Here is a 16,180-nt window from a genome sequence, read left to right on the forward strand (position 1 = left end):
CTAGAACCCCCCCTCCACCCCCCCGCGCGCGCCCCCCAAACAACAACAATTGCCACACGCTTAGCAACAAATGGCTAGTGAGGCGCGAGACGGTGAACGGTTAACGTTAAACGATTCAAACGAGTAACCGTTTAAACGAGTAACTGACCGTTACCATTAAAAACGTAGGAAATATTAATCTAGCAGTAACTTAAGAGTAACTTAATCTAGTCTAAAGTCAGTTCCTGGTGAAAGTGTTGTTACTTAAGTGAAATAGTGACCCGTGTGAAAGAGCAGCTGGAGGTGGACAGGAGATGTGTTTAGCAGGTGAGACAGGCGGATCCTCCGGTTGCTTGTTTTCTACAAAGCTGTGAAAACTTTTGGGGGTCAGCATAAGAAATGAAGCAACTTACTGATTAGAAGAGTGTAAAATATTGTACAAAATAGTCGTATTTCACGTCTGTTCTTCTACAGACCAGTTTACAGTAAAGGGGAAATGAATGAGTGCTGCAGCTGTCCTGTGGTAGCTAGTGCTAGCTAGCCGCTTTAAGACGGTCACTGCTATGGGACACGTTTAAATGTACATATGGATAAATATAAAAATATGTTTACGTACTTTTTAGACCCTGAATTTTGTTTCTAGGGAGGTAAAAGAAACGTGTGTGGAAGAAACCATATGATTTACTTCTACAATTTTTGTTGGTGGTGCAATAACTGTTGCAGATTTTTTTATTTAACAGTTATTGAGTGTTGTATCACTTCGTCCAGATATGAGTAGATTTTATTGTGAAAAAAAAAAAAAAAAAAAAAAAAAAAAAAATATATATATATATATATATATATATATATATATATATATATATATATATATATATATTATTATATATTTTTTTTTCCTACTCCTGGACATTGTATTAGTCGAGCCTTAAACTGGGTCTGAAAAACTAGCCTTAGATATTTTTTGACTGGATACGAAGAAAAAAAAAACATATCCACCTTTGTACCATTTAAACTCTGTTTCTTAAAGTCTGATCATTTTTTGTAAATATATTTGTATATATTTTATATTATATAGGCCTTACATTTTCAGTAGCCTAATTGTAGTCAGTCTACCATGGCTAAGTAGACTAATGGCCTTTTCTAATCATAGTGTTTATATGATAGACACTCACCAAACACTTTATTAGAAGCACCTGTTTACCAGCTCATTCATACAATGCATGATCTAATCAGCCAATCGTGTGGCAGCAGTGCTTAAAATCAGGCAAATTAAAAAAAACAGGCCAGCAGCTTCTGGTAATGTTCCTCCTCATGGCAAGATTGTTGGTGCCAGATGTGCAGGTGTGCTGATCTCCTGGGATTTGTAGAACAGCAGTCTCTAGAATTTGCTCAGAATGATGGTATGAAGAACAGACATCCAGTGAGCGGCAGGTCTGCAAAGGAAAACGTTTTGCTGATGAGAGGTGGTCAAAGGAGAATAACCATGCTAGTTTGAGCTGATCGAAAGGCTACGGTATATCAGGTAACCACTCGCCCAACAGCGTGAATCAGTGGATTCAACCTTGTCTTGTGTCAGCAGTCCAGGCTGGTAGAGGTGGTATAGTGGTGCAGGGAATGCATTTGGCACACATTGGGCCTGTTAATGCCACAGACTGACTATTGTTGTTGACCGTGTGCTTTCCTTCATGACCACAGTTTACCCTAGTTATTGTCTAATGGCTGCTTCCAGCATGATAATGCACCATCACAAATTAGTTTCTTAAACTGGTTTCATGAATATGGCAGTGAGCTCTGAATCCATCAGAACGCATCTGGGACATGGTACATGGTAGAATAGGAGATTTCCTGCTCCCGAACAACCTGCAGGGATTGCGTGATTCAGTGGTGTCAATGTGGTTCAGAATGTCAAACAAATGTTTCCAACATCCTGTGAAATCTATACCACAAAGAGCTGAGGCTGTTTTGAGAGCAAATGGAGGCCCTGCCCAGTACTGGTACAATAGACTAGTCATTTTATTAGAAACAATAGTTCTTAAACTTAAAAGATCTAGAGGGGTGACACAGAAGACATCCCATCCATCATGGTTACAATAGTATTACAGTAACAACTAGGCCTAGATGTTAGTAGGAAGACCCAGTAATCATATGTTCAACTCTTGGGAGCCCTGTAACTCTGACAGCTGCTCTGACAGGACCCTCAGCTAATGCTTCCACCAGCATCCCAAATGCAGAGACAGTATTAGCCCTTATCCAACATCAACAGTGACCATGTCTCAACTGGCTTCCTACTCCTTATATAGTGCACTAGACACGTCATGAAATAATGGCTTCTGCATGCAAAGAAGGGCCCGTTTGAGATTTAGCCAGTGGCTTTCAGTATTACAGGCCTGTTGTGTTTCCATGCAGGATGGCTTCAACAGAGAGGCCTATTTTGTAAATGGACCTGGCTTTCGTCAAAAACATGTGACCGTTCACATATCAGGTACCTGCATTGGCGGGAGGCTGTGGATCAGCATGCGTGCCCTGTTGTGGCAATAATGTGACTCTGTAGATCTGCAAGTTCAGCTGAATTCGGCTCCAAACACATGATGTAGCACAGGCTGAGCTAGTTAATCACGCAAACCACTGGCTCAGAAAAAGTGGATCTGGCTGTCTGGACTTGCTCTTGAGAGCTATGTGCATGTGTGTGTGTCTCTCTCTCTGTTTGACTGACTGTATGGGACATCTGGCCCTTTTTCATCACCGACACAATACGGCAATGAAGACCAAGGGCTTGAATGCAATTCAAAGGCTTTTTTTTTTTTCCTTTTTTATAATGCATGCTTAGGGACGAGTGCTCTGGTGATGGTCCCTGTACTGAACAGGCCTCTTCTTCTGTCAGAATAGAGCCTTTTCTAGGAGATTTTGTTTAGTTTTTTAGCAATCGCTGGAAATGTATTACAACTGCAAAAAGGATAAGAACATATAACTTGTTCATGAATGTTTTGGAGCTGTTGGGTTTAAAAAGCTTAACCTCTGGTTATTTAACCTTCTTATTAAGTAACACAAAACCGTAAGTGGTGTCATTCCATCTGTTTTTAAATGAAAAGAACATGTAACCGCTAACAAAGCTCAAGACTTGGAGAGCAAGCAAACGAGTGCATCAGAATATTCCTCAGGCTTCAGTTACCTCTTGTTTTATTTGGGTTGAATGGAATCTGACATCTGAAATAAGCTGCTAATGATTTGAACTCCTGTCTGAATATATGCTGGCACTTGTACTGAAACTGCAGCGCTGTATCCAATAACAGTGGCGGCTAAGGCTGCATTACGGAGCTGCAGCTTTTCCAGCATTATACTAATGCTCTTGGTTTCCCAACCATTGAAAAAATTGGTTTAAAAGTGTACGCTAATTAATATCTAATGAACATATTTCGTTTGTCCAGTGTTTACAAATTCAGCGATTTTAGTTCTGTGTAGTTAAAGTACAGATACTTCCACGTGATCCGAATCAAGGGGCTGCTTTACTGGAAATTTGCATTGTCCAGACAGCTGCCGGATTGCTATTAGCCATGGTTAGCAGAACCAGCGTCATATTTTGGGCCTTGGCAGGTAGTTGAAAGTGGATGGAGACAAGTAGTTAGGTAGAATGTGCTCAAAACTTAATTATTAAACAAGTGCTAGTTTTAATCATAGCTGTTTAATTAGTTGTCTTCAAGACTCTGTGCTCTTTGCATCATTGCTGAATAGGCCGGGGCCTTCCATTCCCAAGCCCCATCTTGTTTCCTTAGCCTTCCAATTACTGCTTAGCATTGTTTGCTGTCTGCCCCCGTCAATCTTTGTCATTTAAATAAATCAAAATCTTGTAGCAATGGGTCCTTTTGTTGTTTCCTGTAACTCCAGGGCCGCCTGTAGAGAATGTAGGGGACTTCATGTTGAAAAAATAGTAAATTTTGTAAAATTGTGAGAGTACAGTTTTGTGGACATCACAGCTCATTAGGTAGTTAGCCCATCAGTGTCAATAGCCAAGACAAGAATATTCAACATTGGACTAGCCGTGGACACATATGGAATTTGCAGTGAACACACACATAGGGAGCAGGCAGGATAAAGGGCCTTGCACAAGGGCCCTACAGTGGCAGCTTGCTGAGCCCTGAAACCGAACCCACATCAATAGCCTGGTGCTCTAACCGCTGAGCCACCAGTGCCCATCTAGATGTAGACTACATGCGCTTTAGTCTAGATGTAGTTTTGTAGGGTGCATTTGGCTACGTTTGGACAGTTTAATGTCTGGACCAAATTAACTGATCACCCCATTTTGTCAGAAGTCCAGTCTTGTCAATACTTTAGCTTTAAATCAAATCAAGGACTGAACACCTTTTAAAACCTTTAAAATGTACAAATTTGGATAATTATGTTGTGGATCTCTTCCCAGGATTCACACGTCATCGGGAAGCAAGGAACTGAATTTAATGCTTGTCTTTAATTGAAAAAGATGGAGTGGTGTACTTCAGGTGTTATTGTGGTTTTTAACGTTTGTAACTATGTTGTCTTATTGCTTCCTGCAAGGTGGTACAGCGGATTAAGGCGGTGGAGCATGAGACCAGGCTTCTGGTGGTTGACCGCGAGACAGACGAGTACCTGCGCAGTCTGCGCCTCACCTGCACGGAGGACATGGCGATCCGAGTCAGCCCGTCACCTTCCTCTTCCTCTTCCCCTCCCCCAACCCCAAACAAGCGGGAGAACGGCTCTGTGTCCAAGCTGCCGGCTGCCCTGAGCAGTGAGGTACCCAAGCCTACCAGGAGGGCTCCTTCGCGGGCTGCCAAAAAGGTACGCACTCCTGTAACTGCTTATAACCCTGCTAAATGTTTACCAGATCTCCTAATCAAGAATCTTATATTATACCTGAAAGGCCGCAATACTGGAAAAACAGATTGTCACAGATTTGGTTCGATTTGGTAGCTGGGATATCTACTCCTCTTTTAAAGTCTGGTACATTTGACTGAAGTCTTGTGTGCAAAGTGATGAGGGAGAATCACTTGGTTGTGTTTGCTTCTCAGTGCAGAACCTGAGCCATCAAGGCATGAAGGGTGCACTTTTGTCTGATTTCACCCTCTCACCTTAGTTATTTATCCAGTATACAAACATTGTAACGGTAAGAGGAAGACTTCATTTCTGTCTATAATTCATGAGTAATCATTGACTGGGCTCCAGCTGACATTTGAATATAGGTCACTACCCTCATTGTGAAGCCAGAGATGCTTCGGTGTCGTAATAGAAAGGTTAAGGTGTAGGAGTGGAGGCAGGAGGGGGACACAGGGTCACATTTGCATACTTTCTGAACAAAAAAAACACACTTCAGATGCTTTGTATAATTAACGTCCTGATGGTGCCTGACAGTTTATTTACCTAATGTTTTTCTGGGTGAACTGAGATATATAAATATATTCTCAGCAATTATCATTGACCTTGAAAAAAAGAAGCAGAGTGACAAACTGCATCTATTCCAGGGTCACAGGTTAATTATGATAAGTTTGACTGAGGTTAAGGCCTGCTTGGGTTCAGGACATTAACCTTTGACACAGCCTGAACTCTACGCTGATTATCACTGATTAATTATCATACAAATGAATCTCTGGAACCATTGACATTGCACAGGGATGGACAGTCGCTTGGACCGCCAAACTAAATTAATAGAAATGAACCACCAACAAGCTTATTCTAGTACCAAAAACTAGTAAAGTGTTACTTTCTGCTATAAGCCTCCCTTCCTTCACTCCTTTTTTTAATGATGGACATTTCTGAATGTGTGAGATTTCAGCTGGTTTGGTGGTTTGTGGCCTCTAGAGCTACAGATCAGCCAAAATATTAAATGTTGTGGCCAGGAGCACTGGGCAGTAGGCAGTGTTGACTCCTGCATTAAAATTGGATTATCTGTCCACAGGCCTCCTGTTCAAGGTATCCGCTAAATCTCAGAGGCTGCCTTGTGTGACCGTTCTGTCCATGTTGATAAGCAACGCAAGAAATGTTTCTGTTACTCTCGGCACACTCTCTGCTTACTCTCTGGTTTAAGTTTTGCAGCCGCTGTATCTGCAAACTGATCTCCCCCCTCAACCTCTGTTTAATACATCCATCCCACATCTGCTTTCACTTACTATCCTCTTACCAGCGGCTATGCATAATTCAGCCCCGTTTCGACATGAATGCTGTCGAGAGCGTTTTGCCTTGTAACTTGTGTGTGCTGCGTTGTTGTGTTTCTGTCTAGATGAGTGTGTGTGTTCTGCGTTTATGTTCCTGTACTTCAAGAGCTGTGCAGCAGAAAGCCCCCAGCAAAGACAGATGTCAAAACACCACACCAAGCAGAGGAAGAGAAGTCTTTAAAGGGCACATGTCCTGACAGTGTTCACATTCCACATCAAACTCCTTCTACTCCTTTTGAAACCATGAAATCGACCCTTTACAGACTCTGCACTACGCCAGACCATTACACCTAGATGAGCAACAAGCCTATATAATAGTATGAGGTTGCCCCCTGCCCCGCCCAACCACCACCATTTGTGGCTATAACAGTCTCCACTCTTCTGGGAAGACTTTCCACAGGATTTTGGAGTGTATGTGAGAATGTGTGCCCATTCATTTAAAAGAGCGTTTGTGAGGTCAGGCACTGACGGTGGTTCAGAAGGCCTGGCTCTTAATAGCCATTCCCATTGCCATTCATCCCAAAGGTGTTTAGTGGGTTTGAGGTTGGGGCTCTGTACAGGACACTGGAGTTCCTCCACACCAGACTCATCAAACCATGCTTTTACAGACCTCATTTTATGCACAGAGGCTCCAAGAAGAGAGGCCTTCCCTAAAAACTGTTGCCTCAAAGTTAGAAGCATACAGTTGAATGCTGCAGCATTAGCATTAACAGCACTGGAACTATAAAACAGCTCCAGTTAGAGTTCTCCTAGCGTTCACCAAACCCAGATTCATCCACCAGACTACCAGACAGTGATCTGTCTGGCAGTGGCTTTTTATACCACCGTTGCACATTGTGACCTCAGGCCCCGTTCACGTAGCTCCTGATGTACAGTTTGTGTGTTGAGGTTGTTCCAGAGGCGGTCTGGAGTGAGTGATTCAGCATAGGATAAGCGATTTTCAGTCAACTCTGTAAATTTGCGTGGTCAACTGCTCTATGACTGAGCTGTTGTAGATTCTCCCATTCACAATAATAGCACTAACAGTTGGCCGGGGCAGATCTAGCAGGGCAGAAAGCACCCTATTGTTTTTATCACTGGAAATGAATTTGAAGAAAGATAATTGAAGCTATTGCAGGTGGCCAAGGAAAATTGCTGATTCTGAGAAGGAGGGAGGGCTGGACCCTTGCAATCCACATCAGAAAGGAAAAGGGACCGTAGCAGCAGTTAAGGTTGCTTTAATAAACAATCTGTGGACAAAAGTTTTGGGACATATGCTCATTCATTGTTTCTTCTAAGCACCATCAGTCCAGACAACACAGTTCCAATGCTCCACAGCTCAACGCTGGGGGCTTTATACCCCTCTAGCATTAGATACAGTGCCAATAGGTTCATGTTTATCTGACCAGAGAGTCTTACTCCAGAAGGGGTGGACATGTTTGTGTATGTAGGCTTGTAACATTTTTAAGAGTCCAGGGGGGGACATATATGGACTACACATGTTGTGTTCTCCAGTTCTCTTTAGTGGTGTAAGGTGCAGTGGAGAACTTCAGGAATCTTTGAGTGAACTTGGGAGACAGGAAATGGGGCCCTTTCTGCAGAATTAGGGGGTAATGTGTTTCTGTGTGTGTGTGTGTGTGTGTGTGTGTGTGTGTGTGTGTGTGTGTGCGTGCGTGTGTGTGTGTGTGTGTGTTTGGAGGTAATGTGGAGCTCTTGATTCATAGAGGTGGTTGTTAGGAGGGCTTAAGGGCAGGAGTGAAGCTTTTTTGTGGCTCATGTAACATGACCACAGTCCTATACAGAAAAATAAGTCTTGCAGACATGGTCCACCTCCACCTCTGGCCATAAAAAAGCCATAAACCACAACAGACCTCTTAGTCTGACCACAACAGTGGCAAGTCAATAGCAGCAGCTACTTTTACTTTTAATTAAGAATTGAGTACAGTGTGAATTGTAATCCTTAAAGCTACACAACAAAAGCAATTTTAAAATGCTTTATTCAGTATGTCAAGGTTTCACAGAACAGCGGGAAGGTACCAGATGACAGATGGTATACTGTAATGATCCGTGTACAGTCATTTCGGAAGTTGTCTGCCTCAAAATCTCCATTTTTAAAAATGTGACTCATTTTGATGATCCATTTTAAGTTATAACTTTGTTATTGATTTGCAGATTTATCAGTCATATGGAATCATCTACTGATCTAGTCTTCATTCTGTAATTAGTAAAAACGTATGAATTACAAGACAGATTTCTTAACAGAAATCTTTGACATGGCAAACAAGTAAAGGCAGTAACACATTAACTTTTCCTAAAGTTACTAACGCATCTTAAAAAGGCCTATGGGAGTCGTGTACTGATACCTGTACACTATATTGTTAATTTACATTTAAGGCATTTAGCAGACGCTCTTATCCAGAGCGACTTACAAAAGTGCTTCACTGTTTACTTAAGAAAAACCTCAGCTAGTTTGAATAGGCTAAAAATTCAAAGACACCTCTAGGTTTAGACACTTCTAAACACAAGTCAATAAGGAGACCTTAGTACTCTACTATTCACCCAAGTATTCGCGGAAGAGGTGGGTTCATGCACATATAAGTGTAGGAATTGGGACTACATCTATCTGTATTTGCATTATGGAAAAATATAATAAAGAACATTTTTATAAGGTTACAAATGCAGTAAAACCCTAGTGCCACTTAATAGAGAATTTATTTAAAGGCCATCTGGAGACAATAAATGACACCCCTTCTAATGAGTGCTCTTTTTGTTGTTGATGCAGATGTGTGAATGCGCACACACAGCTTGTCTAGTCCCTGTAGAAAAGTAATGCCAATAGAATAGTTTATCTCTGGATAAACAGATAAACATGATCCTGTTGGATGATGCCTAATGCCAGACTTGGGCTAGAAGGGTATAAAGCCCCCCCAGCATTGAGCTGTGGAGCAGTGGAATGATGGTGCTCCATCCAGTTCTTTTGGGATGATTTGGGGATGAGGTGGAATGGTAATCATCCAACATCCTGACCTCACTATTGCTGTTGCAATGCATTTCACAGCAATGCTTCAAGTTCTTTTAGAAAGCCTTCCCTGAACATTAAAGACAGCTTACTCCAACAAAAGCAGGATAAACTCTTGTTTAATGCCTGTGATTTCAGTAGAAACATTGACTAAGCAGGTGTCTCAATACTTCTGTACATATAGTTTGTTTTAAAATATCAGTCAATCTAAAGAGTTTCAAATTGGTTATCTGCTGATACCAATGCAATATCGTCCATCGTTTGCTATGCTTTAGTGGATTATTGATTATTGAAGTCTCACCAATGATCTCATTTTGGTATCATCTTAATCTTGAAGGAAATGTAGGCCATGTTGAGTCGCTTTGATAAAGGACATGCACCTCTTAGGGAAGCTATTAAGAAATCCTCATTGAAGTGGACCGGCACCCTCTGTTTGGGTCTTTTCTGTTGCTTTGAAGATCATCAGTCACATCCTGTGAGCTTTGGCTGTAAGCTGCTTTCTTCAAACATCCAAATGTTTTCGCAGACTGACGGCCAAAGTCCGAATCAGTTTAAGGATTAGGACCTGCAGGGGTGGAATTCATCCCAAAGAGACCCCAGGAGTGAAGCTTGGGCAGTTTTGCGTAATGGTCAAAGTGTGCCGAGCCAGTCGTTGCCATGGAAGCCGGACTCCTAGGGTTACCGAGAATTCCAGCACTTCCTGTCCTGAAGAGGTTTGGAGCTTGAGGCCCCAAACTGCGGTCTGGCTTTCATGGAGCTCATGAATGTCACCGGCACTAATGGAACACATTGAGCTAATAAACCAACAATACCAGGGTCGAGTTTTACTCTCCACATAGCTGCTTTTTTTTTTTTTTTTTTTTTGGTGCGTGCACTGCTTGCAGCCATGTGTACGTCTTGCCTGTACGTGAGGGAGATAGACGACACCGTTGTTCTGCTGCGGCTTTGTTTTTACTGCCCTGCATTACTTCCTTTCCGGCGCATTCTTTCTCTGTTTATTCTTCTGTTGATTTGCGAGTAAGTAGAGTGAGTGAAGCATGAGCTCTCAATCAAACTGAGAAGCAATGGTTTGAGGATTATTTGGCAGTATGGTAAAGCGGCGCTAGGCGGGTTGTTCATTAGCTGAAATGTATTTGGTGCTTTAGAGCAACATAATTTAGCAAGTTCTGCTTAAAATAACAGTTTAAAGATCATGTTGATGGTACTCAGACTTGTAATCGTAAGAACTTCAGGCCTAGAACTGGCAGTAACATTGGCGGGCATGCACAAGACCTCTCACGAGAACTCTGTAACGCTGCCTAACCTGAGCCATATTTGTGTACAATTATTATTTATTACTCTGCTACTACAACAGTCCACATGATCCTTTCACTTCTTAGCTTGTCAGCAAAAGCATGTGTACTCATAGTGCTCAAAGTACACTCCCCAACTAAAGGGGGAGCCCAGGAGCAACAAATACAAGTTTTCGCTTAATGCAACTTAATTAGGTAAGCTTTTCATTTCTTAGCTGCGTTCCGAAGCAAAAGCTGCAGCAGGTCCTCAGTAGCACTGTCCTAAGGCAGTCTAACAAGGCAGTGTGGGGATGTTACCAGAGCACAAGACATGTGAGGGAACTTGCTTTTTCATTTCTGCACAAAAATGAATTATATTTATAAAACCTAACATTTTTAAACCTGATCGGGAGCTTCTTTTTCCACCATTTTTTCTCTTGTATTTTTTAAGTGTAACCAAGGGCCTAGAAGGATACATCAGTTGAATCCTCAAAATCACTCAGAATGTAGGCTGCATTTATGAAGGGTCGTTCGCTTCGGAACAGCCCTGTGACAAAGCAGTCGAGAAATGCGGCTTAGGCTTTGGAAGCAGAGTACTAGCCAATATGGTCTATATGGGTTGATATATATATATTTTTTCCCCCTAAATAACACAGTGCAATTTTAGAGGGATTAATGCTGTCTAATGCTGGCAATGTGTTTTTAGTGGACTTCTAATTGGTATTATTGGGAGAAACACGTTTGGTGTGCTGTTTTTGCGGTTTATTGCACTGACCAATAAGATCAAAGCAAAACTGGACCTTGAGTGAAAGCTTTAATGTAGAGGCTGCAGGTCTTCAATGCTGGATCAATATCTAATCAAATGTTCTGCTTGTACATACTAAAACAATAACTAGCTAACACAGTTTACTGATGGTTTCAACACTACTGTTGCTTAGCAACAAGGAGAACCACAGCCCAAAGCAGCGTTCTAAGAAGAACTTAATGTACTTTGCACATTGAACCAATGTTTTTTTTGTTGTTGTTTTAATCTGGTTAACCTAAATGACCATTTTATGACGTGTTTTGTTAAATGTCTGTGTATAATCCGCTGTGTGTCACAGATTATAATAATGATGATGATGGTGATGATGATGATTTTGGCTTCCAGTTTTACCCCAATCAATAATACCCAATTGGACTGGGGAATTGCCACCTGAAATGCTAAGGACCTAGGCCAGTTAGGATGATCCCTTTCGTGTTAACATTGCAAATAGGCAAGGTTCCTATAATGTGACTATTCCCTTTAGGTAATACCTGTTGAAAATACAGAAATTTTCTTCAGCATTTGTATGTCATAACCTTGTCCTTATTGTACATGTAGTCTGTCCAGGCATAGAAGTATGGAACAGCTTGAGTTGTGGCTAGAGGGAAGTGATGCTTCCCCCCTTGCAGACAGCTGTCCTGAGTCATATCTGATGTTGTTATCCCTTTACAGAAAGTGCCTGGAGAATGACTTGCATTTGATAAGCGCTGCTCAGGATATTATAAAAGACCTGCAGTTTCAGTCTAAAGGCCCTCAGCATTGCCTATTTCCTATATGAGATATTTTTAGCCAAACAGTGTGAGTCACTAAGTCGAGTGATTGCAGAAAAGTGCTTTTGTGCTGCTGCACAAATCAGCTGCTAGATGGCAAAGATTTAACAGCCGCACTCATCTCCTTCCTGCAGCCTGTTGATGTCTTTTGTTTGGCTGTTTGACTTTCTAATAGAGTAATACTAGACCAATGTGGAGTTCAGTTCCCAGCTTTTCTCCTTGTGTATTAAATTAGAAATGAATTGTCATGGAAATGGGTTTTGAAAGAACATTTAATGTGGTTCTAATGGTTTAATGTACCAAAACTTATGACTTACCATGCCAATTTTGACATCAATTTGTCCATTAGAATAAAGAAGTACTGTGTCTTTAAGACTGATGCACTATATGGACAAAAGTTTATGGGACATAGTTTCTTCTGAAATCAAGGGTATTAAAAAAACTTTCTACTAGATTCTAGAATGTTGGATGAGCACCACCCTACCTCGTCTCCAACTCTCCAGCTAACCCCAAAAGTACTGGGTGGAGTACCATCATTCCAGAGAACACAGTTCCTCTGCTCCACAGCTCAACTGGGGGGGGGGCTTTATACCCCTCTGGCCCATGCCTGGCATTAGGCCTGGTGCCAAAAGGTTCATGTTCATCTGCTCTAGAGAGTCTTAGTCTACTGGTAGTACATCTCTATAGGGGCTTGACAAGCTGTGTGTGTGCATTTGCACATCTGTGTCAGCAATGGGTGCATATTACAGTAGCAGAATACATTTACTAGATGTAGGGTGTCCACAAACATTTGTATGTATGGTAAATATTGTCACTGTCATGTAAACCACCATTTTTGGCATTTATCACTTTTTGACCTAATTTGAATCTGGCAGTTGTTCTTTACCCTGATTAGTCCCAAGATGTGAAACTGACCCAAGCAGTGTTGTGTTTGCAAATGAACACTCTTCCCACATTACCCAGCCCCTCTGTCTTCTCTCCTTCTCTGATTGGCTTAAGACTTCGCTCTGGCCTGGTCAGGGCATAGCCTGGCCCTGCTTTGCTACCAGAGTGTTGAGTGTCACTTTCTCACCACATAGAACAGCACAATCCATTCTTTCAGCCTATCACACAACACTTCAACACTCTCGCGCGCACACACTCTGTTACAGGCAGCAGGTGCTGTCCCCACGCTGGCTTATCTCTTCCCAGGTCCGAGCACAAGGCTGCTTATTGAGGCCGTTGTAGCGTGGGGAGCAGCAGGTGGAGGAGGGGTGCTCCTGTTACATCATCACTGAATGGAAGAAATGATCCCACTCAAGCCAGTGGGACTTTGTGTGGGAAGAGTTTCAGTAGTGTACACATGCACTGTAGATGTACAGTTCAGCTGAAGTGAATTTATTTGAGTAGTGCTTTTTGCAACTTGGGTATAAAGCAGCATCCAGTGGGATAGAACCCCCCTGTGTGCATGGGGAACTATGAGAGTGGAACCCACCTTCCTGAAAAGTGGAACCCATCCTCCTCAAGACATATCACATATCGCTTAGCAGACGATTATGCGGTTCATGCCTGGTCATACCACAGTCATACATGGCTGGGAATCTAAGGAAGCATCATTGGACTCTCTAAGTCCCTCTTTCTCCCTGTCCCCTGTTCACTTGGCACAGTGCTGGCTAAGGTGGGTGTCCGTTTACTGATGTAACAGATCTGGTAGTTAGCGTTCTTCTCCAAGCGTGTGAAGCTGTCCAGTGACGTTGCATTAGTGGTGGTTCAGAAAGATGTGGTGGTACTTCACATGTTGTGTTAAACAAGCATATGCTGGCCTTCACTCTGGGGTGATGGGGAGTTTTAGCTGGTAAGGTTGATATTGGCAATGACAAAATTGAGAAGAATAACCCGTTTTTCTTTCTCTAATAACGGAAAAATGAATCATCCAATTGCATTCACTCCTACACTCCTAAAAATGAAGCTGCTACTAAAGGGTTCATTGAGGGATGCTACAGAAGAACTATTTGTGGTTTGAAGAACTGTTTCACACTTTTAAAAGGACTTTTAAAAGAACTGTTTCACACTTTTAAAAGGACTTTTAAAAGAACTGTTTCACACTTTTAAAAGGTTCTTTAACCTTTTACATTAATCAAATTTTAGCCCACTTTTTGGCCTGATTCTCAGTCTGGTTGGTTGTAGACTGCAGAGTAATGCGTTGTTGTGAGCGTAGGGAATCCACATATGGGCCTTACAGTTTGAGGGCTAATACAGAATTACTTTATACTTCAAATTTGTCATGACTGCATTGTGTTAGAATTTAAGGTGAACCCTATTTATTATACATACATATTTTTGCTGTTGCCAGTAGATACCATGTCTCCTTGTGTAGATACCAAGTGTCCTTGGTTTGTTCTGTATTCACCCCGGAGGACCAGACTGACGAGCGAACAGTTGAGGGCCAGTCTAATTGGTACATCCTGAGAGGCGTGTGAATGGCAGCTCCAAAATTTGCTCGCTGGAGTCAGCTGGAGAGAAGAGAACTGTGAGACAGCCAGATGTAAAGAAAGAGACAGACAGAGGAAGAGAGAGAAGACAGGAACTGGCTGTGCCTTATGACTGTCTTGCAGCTGTTGATGTGCCATGTGGATTTGCTGAGGATGTGTGGATTGTTGTGGTGTCCTCGGAGAGGGTTCTTTTTTACTGGGTTGGCTGTTAGTCTGATTTGCCCTGATGTTTTCTGATCTCCCTCTCTCTCTTTGCTGAAAAAGTCAGATGAATTTTGCAGGCATAACAAAGTAAAGCTTGTTGTTATAGTTTCTGGGCTGTACATTTGCCTTTATGATAGAAAAAAATGCTCAAACTCAGACCCATTGTAACAGCACTCAAATATACCGTATTTGAGTAGATACTCAGTCCAGTGTTGCATTAACATGCAAAAACGTGCCTCGTAGCAGAATCTGTGCCCTTGCCGATGGAGGCACACAGCCACATAAATGTTGCCATGGTGATGGCATTAGTGATCCTACTAGACCTCCGTTCAGTGTACTTATTGGATTTTTCCCGATTTTTCCCAATACTTTTATCATTGCTTATTCTGACCCACTAGCTAGGTTATATAGGCTATACATACATATAAAACCATCCTGCACGTTTCTGTGCCGTCAACAGAATGCAGAAAGTGAATGCTTATGTAACTATACCATATGAACAAAATTATTCAGACACCTGCTCATTCAGTTTATCCTGCTTGTGTTGGAGTAACTGTCTCTACTGTCCAGGGAAGGCTTTCTATCAGATTCTGCAGCATTACTCGCCTGTCACATTTGCAACGCCGCCGGGCAGTTATTTCCAGTCATACCAGACCAGGCTTCTTCAGGTCATCTCTTTGAATAGGGACAGACCGAAATGCTATGTTGATCACAAGAACGTGTGGGCTAGTTGGGTTCCAGGTGGGCGTGGGTTCTGAGTGGGTTTGTATGCGTGTTGTTATTGGGACCTAGTTGGGCTCCCCAAATGGGCCCTATAGTTACAGCTCGCTTTAATCTCATATGCGTCTAGGTCCCAGTGTACAACCCTGATGGGGCCCATGTTTAACCTCTTGGGACCCTGCATCCTCTCATGGGAGCATTACATTTCTGCTTCTCTGCACCATGATACCATGATCTTTGGCCTTATAAGAGGACATAGTGTTTGTTCAGGAGTCGGTTTTACAAAAAACAAAGTTTAGTTTTATACTTGTTAGGTCCTACTAATCCCAAATAGCTAGAATATTAAGAATATTAGCCCCTCCTTGTCCCATCACTGGACCCTGGTGGGCATCCATATGTAGGGCCAACATGGAACCTTTGGACAAAGCTTTCTGATTCCCAGCTGGGCTAACCATACGTGCGCCACATGGGCATTTTATCTGGGTAATGAGATCAGGATGTTGGATGATCACCACCCCACCTCATCCTCAACTCCCCATCTTGTCCCAGAAGTATTGGATGGAGCACCATCATTCCAGAGAACTCAATCCTGGGGCTGTGTACCCCTCTAGCCCACGCCTGGCATTAGGCATGGTGCCAACAGGTTCATGCTGATCTGCATCAGAGAGACGTATTCTTTTGGCAGCACTTCTCTACAGGGGCTAGACATGCTTGTGTTGCAGATCTGGGTCAGCACTGGGTGCACCTTAAACTAGTTAACTATGATGCCGTCTTCTGTTGCAT

At 42.4% G+C, this 16,180-nt stretch overlaps 1 protein-coding gene across 1 annotated transcript in view; it reads left to right on the forward strand.

Moving 5' to 3' along the window:
• Positions 1 to 16,180, forward strand: part of LOC140574440 (Na(+)/H(+) exchange regulatory cofactor NHE-RF2) — a 61,929-nt gene that overhangs the window by 1,084 nt on the left and 44,665 nt on the right. The window contains exon 2 of the mRNA XM_072694272.1: positions 4,528 to 4,788. Coding sequence (XP_072550373.1) covers positions 4,528 to 4,788 — 261 coding nt within the window. The remainder of the gene's footprint in view (positions 1 to 4,527; positions 4,789 to 16,180) is intronic.

This window comes from Salminus brasiliensis, chromosome 12 (genome assembly GCF_030463535.1).
Source record: "Salminus brasiliensis chromosome 12, fSalBra1.hap2, whole genome shotgun sequence".
NCBI classification, from domain to species: domain Eukaryota; kingdom Metazoa; phylum Chordata; class Actinopteri; order Characiformes; family Bryconidae; genus Salminus; species Salminus brasiliensis.